Below are 9,428 nucleotides of genomic sequence, written 5' to 3'. Positions count from 1 at the left end.
ATCCTAATGGCCAAAACTAACCATCTCTCCAATTATGAGGTGGTACATTATAACTTATAATGAGTGGCCTAAACCTAAGAATCGAGTTTGAACAAGTCATTTATTTGCAGGGAACCTGTGACTTAGATCTTCTATACAACTCCTAATGCACCTAAGTCACATACAATGCAAAAGACATAGGTTAGAGCGCTTACAAGGTATAATACATGTAAATAGAATAGATGAAATTGAACTTGAATTTTATTAAATAAACAATAAAAATCCAAAATTTAATTACACCATGTTATGCTCTTAAGGGATTTATTCTAGCAAAAACATGAACTAATATTATAACATCTTTATATCCTAGTCCCACTTAGACAACTCTTTAAATTGAAATTTACAAACTTTCTAAAAATAAGAATCTAGGAAAATGGAATCTAAATCATGTGGAACTTAGGCTAGTAAGGTTGTTGATGAGTCTAGATACCTTAAAAATTAACAACTAAGTCAAATCATTACTAAAACCAATTAAGCTTTAAATTAGATTGGTATCATATTTGCCCAAAATAAGGGCTTAAAATAAAGCATGTTGAAATACCACTATTTTTTTTCTCACTAAATAAGAAAGTTTTAAAATTATGAAACTCTCAAGATAGTCTAATAAATTATAAAAATGATTTGGAAGCCCATAAGAAACTCAAATATAGAGTACCATAATTTCACATATCCTAAATTTTTTCAACACATAATGTTGAAAATCTTCTATCATCTACCATATTTTTTTCTTATGCAAACATATTTCAAACCAAGTGGAATTGGATTCTTTGGTTTTATTTTTGAATTTAATAATGTACAAAAATACCTATTGGTTAACAGTCTTAGCCAAGGCATCCCATAATTTCAAGAAACACAATGGTTCAAAACTAAGTTGAATCACCTTATTTTTCATCAATTTATCTAGAATTTTTACACAAGAGTATCGCAGTCCAAATGTAATGAAACCTAGATGATTAGACTCACTATTGAGTCAATTATTTTACAAAATTAATAGAAGTCCTATTATCCTTCCAAAAAAATCTCAAAATTTTAAGAAATGTGATTGGTTCACAACTTGACTAGAATTTTCTTCTAAGGCTAACATTGTTCAAATATAACTAAGCTTAAGTAGTTAGATTCATTATTGAGTATAATATTTTATAAAAATAATTTGGTAAGAATACCCAAAACATGGTATTCCTCTTCCATAAGATTGTTTCTTTTATCCATAAATTAAAGTTATCTCCATCAATCCAACTCAAATATGTTAATTGGATTAGAAATGATTAAGCTTTGAATAAGTTTTTCAAGGTTGCAATAATTTGAGTTTTTACCCACTGTGGGTTGAAAAGGTATTGCCAATCCCCTTTAGTAGCATCACCAAAGGAGTTCATTCTCATACACTTTTAACAACTAACTCAATATATTGCATTCAACGTGATTATGCTTTGAATGGGTTTATCCAATATTGCAATAATTTAGGTTTCCTATTGTGGGTTGAAAAGGCATAACAAATCCCTATAAGCAGCATTGCCATAGGAGTTCATTCCTATACCGTTTCAACAAATATATATGGACTAAGACTTAGAACCTAATATTTTCCTTCATTTTCTAAGCTACCAAACAACCCATAACCTAAAAAAAATAATGTTCTAACTCTTGCATTATGATCTTGTTTTAAGTAATGAGAAGACTCACAACTAGACACATGTATTTGACATTAAAAATTATTTCTATACTAACTAATTAACATTTTCGTTCATTTTCTCAACAATCAAACAATATGAAAAGTAAAGGAAAACTAATTAAAAATACTCAAGACTTAAACACATATGTAACAACCTAACTCTAGCAATATTTTCCCAAAGAATGAGGCAATGAAAATAAGGAAGAGTAAAAAGAAAAGTAGCACTAGCAGTAGTAGGGAGGAATGAAGAGAAATAGGTTTTCTTTAAAATTTCCTTCTTTTAAACTCGCTCTCTCTTGAAGAAGAAGAAAATGAAGAAAATAGGTTTTCTTTAGAATTTTCCTCTTTAAGCCTTAGGGAAAAATGAAGAGAAATAAGTTTTCTTTAGAATTTCCCTCTTTTAAACTCTCTCTTCAATTATGAGTGGACTTAGATGTCTTTTCTTAAATTAAAAAGTGACAAATGCCCCTAACACCCACCCCCTCCCTCTAAAATTTTAGATAGATCACATTTGTTATGTATTGCGGAATTTTTTTTTAATGTCTTTATGTGTGACATTTGACATTTCCTAGATATGACATGTGGCACTTTCAGCACACATTGAAGCGACTAATAACTTAAGTTAATGTTAATCTTTCCCAACTTATTTATGTGATCTTAAGGTTATTTAATTTTATTTATAGCTCATGAAAATTAAGTTTATTAAAATGCCATAAGGCATTATTTTAATACTTAATTTGTCTAGAATTGCATAGTAGCTGAATTTCTCTACACTATGTAGCACAATAATTTTAGATCATTGTTAGAGTTATTTCAACATAGATGAAGAACTATCCATTCTCTTTATTATTTATGAATCATTAATAGTTAACTTGATGATGTCATTCATCAAATTCCTACTTATTTAACTTTCTTAGTACCTGCTTTTCACAAAATTGAGAAAGAACCTTTGTTTAGATGAATTGAATGATTAATTACCATGGATCACTCAAGTGCTTACTATATCAGTGACTCTCTTTTATGGTCAAAACTTTAGCTTTGGAATCGAAGATGAGGTTTTCTTGAAACCTCAGTCTTGATAATGATAAACTTTAAGGTCAAGTTGTCTTGATAAGAATCCTTCTATCATTCATGGGAGCCTTCTTATCATTTTTACTTTTTATTTTCCAAAAAATGAGCAATCATTTACTAATTTTATCATGTTTTTATGTAGCCTTGCTCTGAAACCTCCCAACATCTTAAGAACAAAGCAAACTTAAATTTTCTGAATTAGAAGTCTTGAAATAGAAATGTCTCACTTCTCATCAATATGCAAGCTTTGGTACAAATTTATCTGGGTTAAAAATGGGAAACAAACACTAGACCAAAGAAATTAAAGAAGAATACAATAAGCTCAAAAGTCACTGTTTTATATACTTAATTAACCCTCCAAATATAACTGAGATACTAACATCACTTCAACTACGTACCTAAAAGTTCAAATTTGCCTCCACTATTTGTACTAAATTTACATTTCCCTCCTATTATAAGACCTTAAATTATATGAATCCATCAGGGCTACAAGAATTTCCCATGACTCGAGATCAAATTTGGTTATCAATATTATTCAGAACTAAAACTGGGAACCTTTTGTTATTGTCTATGTACGGGAATGGGCTCAATGAGTAGTGACAACACTCTATCCTTAGTTTCACCATCTTCAATACCATGTCCATCTCCATGCTGATACATGCACTGGGCCATCCTAGCAAAATTCGTTGCAATTCTAATAAAAGTTTCAGGTAATGGAGACTCTACAGCTCCATCTTCATTTAGCTTCTTCCATGTCCCTTCAATCAAATAGCTTATGTGTTTACGGGCGTCTTCTTCAGAAGCACCAGTTTCATACATGTAACACTGGATTGACTTGGGAACATCTCCTCTTTTCAACTCATCCTAAGACAAGGATAAAAAGACCATTATAATGTGTCTATGAACAGAAATTACAGAAATATACATTTATCAGGACTCGTAAGGAGATTGTGAGAGAGAGTAGCATACAGACCAGTGATGTTCCCAGATCATCTGAAAGCCTTGAAATCATTGATGACCAGCGGATAATATTGTGATATCTCTCTAAGGATTGCAAGGCCTCCTTGGTGATTGGATTTGTGACAAAAAAATAAGCGTGGACTAGTACTACAGGACCTGACATCGAAATCCATGCATTGCTAATGTATTCTTGTAGGGTTGGTTTATATCCACTGTAGTACCACTTTGCCTCCAGTAAGAAAGATTTACATAAGTCTGACCACTGAAGGATTAATCATAATAACATGAGTTAAGAGTACCACATGCATGTAAACAGCATATAATGGAATGAGTTCAGAGTTGCAGATAATACCACTTTTCTAAGATAGGAAATTATCTGTAAACCATGTTCCTTGAGAGCATCATAAGCCATTTCATTAGTGGAGTTGTAGAGAGCAAGGAAGCACAACTTCATGTATTCTGGAAGTGGATCCATTGCATTGATATCCCACCTAAATATGTAAAGAAGATATTTGAATTTTTAGAGCAGCTGACTAAATCAGAAGCATATGATGCATAGAGGATATGGGAAGACAGACAAACAGTAACCTGTCAACAGCATCTGTAAAAAGCTCAAGTTCATCCAATGTACCATAAACGTCGTAAACATCATCAATTATTGTTATGAATGTGCCAACCTTCGTGAGCATTCTCCTACAATATCCATACTGAGGCTCGAATATCACTCCCACAGTCCATAGGAAATTCTCCATCAGCCTGTCCCTAGCAAATTTCAACTTTTCTCCCAGGCGTGTACTCCTCCACCAGCTTTATAGGAGCCCAGAGAGACAATAAAAATATTCTAAGAGTATGATATAGAGTTTTTGGCTGGATCTCAAAACATTAAGAATGTTGATGAACTAATTACCTAGACATGTGTTTTAGATCCTCCTGGTGTGTGGCTTGTACCATATTGAAGTCCAATTTAGCAAACTCCAGCAAGATAGGATTCATGTCCTGTCTTTTCTCGTATATGTCTATGAACCACCTTGCCTCTAACCTTGGCATTCTCCAATGCAATGGAAGCTCTAAGGCATGGTTCACCTCAATGGCAAGATTTTGATCTATGTTGTGCTCAAGGCCCTTTCCAAGATGTCTGTGTGCGAAATCTCTGGCCTGCTCCAAGGTACTTTCTCCTTGTACACAAAGGTATGAAGCTTCGTACAAGCAGAGCACTCCCTTCATATCTTCACACAGGCATGCCTTAAAGATCCCTGTTTCGTCCTTGAATCTACTAAAAACATCTGCATTAATAAGAGTGCTTTCTAGTTAAGTACCTAATTTTATTTGGGATAAAGTCATAGCTTACACATCTGCAAAAAGCATTATAAGAGCTTCCAAAAGAAAAAGGGATAAACAAATAAGAGACCAATATTTGTATTGTTGCCTATAGTTCATTTAAATTTAAGTTCTTAACTTATTTAAAACAAACAAAATGAATAAGTGAATCCTACACAGCCACACCTTCAGGCACATCATAGCCATGCTGCCTTAACAGTCTAAATTCAAGAGCTGTTGCGTATAAATCTTCTTTCTTCCACTCTTCGTGCTGATTGTACTGGTTGTATATGCTGTCCAATATTCTCTTTATTGCATCCTTGAAGTGATAATATAGTCCAAGCCTTTGCAAAACATCGATTAGCTCCAGCTGATCCAAAGGCTTCTTCACTTTCCCAAGCATTGGCTTCACATCTCTCTTTAGCTTATCAAGTCTTCTGGTGTATATTTCTCCCTGCATACATAACCATGTATTTGTTAGTAGCACCAAGTGGAACATTAATAACTAGAATTAACCTGTTAGCAATATTCATGATATATAAACCTACCACATAATCACTTCTCAGTGACTGCACATAATCATAGTCCCAAATGGGAGGATGGTAGTTTGCAGTACGCCGAACAATGATTTCCTCGCAAGTGCTGTTGCCAATCATGGATTGGTTTCCTGGAGGAGAAGCCTTGCAACTGCTGGATCTTCTCATAATTGGAAGTCTTGTGTGAGTGATCAGAATAGGAATTGAAGCAAGCATGGAAAGAGCCGTGGAGATATGTTAGTATTTATAAGCATCTACAAAGGTTTCAAGCAACGCTTCCAAACCTAACTTTATAAATGATTTTCAAATTGTTCATTTCAAAAGATTTGAAACCACCTCGAATACTTTTACTATTTTGGCAATATGAGAATAGGACTTGGATCAAGTAAATCTAAAAAAGGGGTTTTGGAATAAATTTGTAACAAAGTTGTTTTAATTTAGACTGTAGAGGCCTATAAAAACATTTTTGGCCAGTATTGAATTGACTTTGCTGAGACAGTTGAGAAGGTTGGTGTTGCACAGTTCTAGGGGGGGATCATTGGATATTGAGCCTTTAACATTTTTAATTAAATAATGTTAAATACTTTATAGGCCTTTAACAATAAAAAGAGACTAAACAAGGGAAAAGGAAACCTTTGCATCCAAGCAAAATGTTAAATACTTTGTTTATCTTAGTTAAAAAACTTAAATAAAAAACTTTGTAATAAAAAGAATTGGTATCAAAGCATGATTCTTCTATACTATACCACATGGTGACACCAATAATTTGTTTTCTTGTATATATAATAAGATAAATCGGTTAACAAAAGGAACGTAACCAAAGAAATTTAAATAAGTTTGGATTGCATATATATCAAAAGTATAATAACTTTGCAACTTTTTTTTAGTTGGTCAATTATTATTTTGATAAGAATTTTTATATAAGTTTATGATTTAATAAATAAAACAGTTCATTAAGAAAATTAATTAAATATATTACATCTAACATTTGGAAAAATTAATATTTATCTTTATTTTTTAATTTTGTAGGAAGGAGAATGAAAAATTGTAGATTTGTGTAACTTAATTAGTACGCTAAAAATGAATTTCAATTTGATTAATGATGAAGAAAATATAACACAATTGAAGGTCTCATTACCTTGAAACATTCTTCATTTATTTTATGTGAATATAATCATGTAAAGAAAAATATCATGTGAAATAATAATATTGTTTTTTATATCCCTCATATATACATATTTTGATTTATACTTTTTTGCATTTAGATTACAAATTTTATACCTTGATATTGTTATTTCATTCTTCATACCTTAAACACATTTTTCATACTTTGGTCACAATTTTTTTTTTTATCTAGATTACATTATTTGTATCTAAATCACTTTTTTTTTTTTCATTTCTAGATGGTATACTTTGTACATTGATACTTTGATAACATTTTTTGTATCTTAGTACCTTAATCATATTTTGTCATATTTTTTGTATCCCGCGGTCACTTTCTTTATACTTAGGTTGCATTATTCATACCTTAGCACTTTAGTTACTCATGTTGTATTCTAGTTATATTTGTTGCATGCTATAACAATTTTTGTATCCATGTAACATTTTTTTATATTTTAATAGTTTGATAACATTTTTTGTATTTAAATCACTTTTTTTTACACCTAATTACCTTGGTCACCTTTTTCATACTTCAATAAGTAGGTCATATTCTTTATACCCTAGTTACATTCTTTGTACCTAAAACATATTTTTTGTACCTTAGTCCTTAGTCATATATTTTTCACCTTATTTGTATTTTTCAAATTTATTCAAATTATACATACCTAGATCATTATATTTTTAAATGATCTTCTCAAGCTCTCATAAACATAATTTTCCCTATCTATGTACTTCGACTATATTGCACCATTGTCACATTCTTCATACATTAAACATACTTTTCATACTTTAATCATATTTTTTTTATACCTTGATCACATTCTTTGTACCATGTCATGTTGACTTATGTTGGTATCTACTTTTAGAATTTAGAAATAAAAAAAAAACATTTTTAATCTCTTTGAAGGAATTAAGACATTTTATTTTTGTATTAAATTTTTAATTGAAAATAAAATACACATATTATTATTATTATCATTATTATTATTATTATTACTACTACTACTACTACGTCAATCACATAACATGCATGATGTTATTGAAAACTTAATATTATGTAGGGCAGACAATGATGCTTAACAAAAGACTTAGCATTGAAACAAGACATATAGGGGGAGATAATGATGCTTACATAACAATAAAAAATAAAAATAAATAAATAAATAAAAGACTAAGTAACTCCTAAAAAGGTAGGTAATGATGCCTAAAACGAGACTTAGCATTAAAAACCGCCAATCACATAACATGCATGATGTTACAAGGAACTCCTAAAAAGGTAGGTAGTGATGCCTAAAATGAGATGTACCATTAAAAAACATCAATCACATAACATGCATGATGTTATAAGTAACTCCTAAAAAGGTAGGTAATGATGCCTAAAATAAGACTTAGCATTAGAAATCGTCAATCACATAACATGCATGATGTTACAAGTAACTCCTAAAAAGGTAGGTAATGATGCCTAAAATGAGACTAAGCATTAAAAAACATCAATCACATAACATGCATGATGTTATAAGTAACTCCTAAAATGGTAGGTAATGATGCCTAAAATAAGACTTAGTATTGAAAAAGGAAATGTAGGGTAGACAATGATGCTTAACAAAAGACTTAGCATTGAAACAAGACATATAGGGGAGATAATGATGCTTACATAACACTAGAAAAAGACCAAGTAGTGGAAAAGGATGAGCCTTTGCACCCAAACAAATTGTTATACAGTTTTTTTATTTTAGTTAAAAAAATTAAATAAAAAACTTTGTATTAAAAAGGTTGGTAGCGAAACATGATTCTTCTATACCATACCACATGGTGGCACCAATAATCTGTTTTCGGAGAAAAAATAAAATAATAATAAAAACAAATTAATTGATTAAAAAATGAAAGTAATAAAAGAAATTTAAATGATTTTGGATTACAAACAAATCAAAAGTATAAAAACTTTGCAAGTCTTTTTTAATTTGTCAATTATTATTTTAACAATATTTTTTATATAAGTTTATAATTTAATAATTAAAACAATCCATTAAGAAAATTAATTAAATATATTACATCTAACATTTAGACAATTTAATATTTAATAGAGTACAATAAGCACAAAGCTTTTATTTTTATTTTTCAATCATTTATTTATTTATTTTTTAAAAAAAGAGAGAATGAATAGTTGGAGATTTTTAGAACTTAATTAGTATGTTAAATATGAATTTCATTTTAATGATGAAGAAAATATAATAAAAAAAAAATTGAAGGTTTGTAGACCCCAAAATTTATCCCAATTTTATTTTTACATTAATTTTGAGTTAAATTTTATTCTTAGATTTAAATCTTGATTACATATGATATTTTTTACTCACTCACCATTTAATTATTTATTTTTATTATTTTATATCATATTATTTTATTTTATTTTTATTATTATTATTATTATTATTATTATTATTATTATTATTATTATTTTCCCTCCTATCCATTCATTGTCTCCAAAAAAATGTATAGGTTTATTATTGTTTATGAGATTTGGATTGTTGAATTAATATGAAATTTGACTTTTATTAATTAATATGGAATTTGGGTTAATTTGTTGTTGGTGAATTAATATAAAATTTGTGTTAATTTATTGTTGGTGAAATTAATTTGGAATTTACTCATTCAGGTTAGATTAATTGATAATTTATATG

At 29.7% G+C, this 9,428-nt stretch overlaps 1 protein-coding gene across 1 annotated transcript; it reads right to left on the bottom strand.

The window, feature by feature from the left end:
- Window positions 1-2,974: 2,974 nt before the first annotated feature.
- Window positions 2,975-5,824, bottom strand: LOC132254993 ((-)-alpha-terpineol synthase-like). The gene is made up of 7 exons (XM_059742258.1): window positions 5,602-5,824; window positions 5,240-5,507; window positions 4,644-5,019; window positions 4,325-4,543; window positions 4,089-4,227; window positions 3,750-3,998; window positions 2,975-3,640 (listed from the first exon to the last, which is right to left on the bottom strand). Exons 1-7 carry the CDS (start codon window positions 5,803-5,805, stop codon window positions 3,338-3,340), a joined length of 1,758 nt encoding a protein of 585 aa, XP_059598241.1. The 5' UTR covers window positions 5,806-5,824; the 3' UTR covers window positions 2,975-3,337.
- Between the last annotated feature and the right edge of the window lie 3,604 nt (window positions 5,825-9,428).

The sequence above is a fragment of the Vitis vinifera genome, chromosome 13 (assembly GCF_030704535.1).
Source record: "Vitis vinifera cultivar Pinot Noir 40024 chromosome 13, ASM3070453v1".
NCBI classification, from domain to species: Eukaryota; Viridiplantae; Streptophyta; class Magnoliopsida; order Vitales; family Vitaceae; genus Vitis; species Vitis vinifera.
The sequence above is the reverse complement of the archived record's forward strand: the minus strand, read 5'-3'. Positions and strand labels throughout refer to the sequence as shown.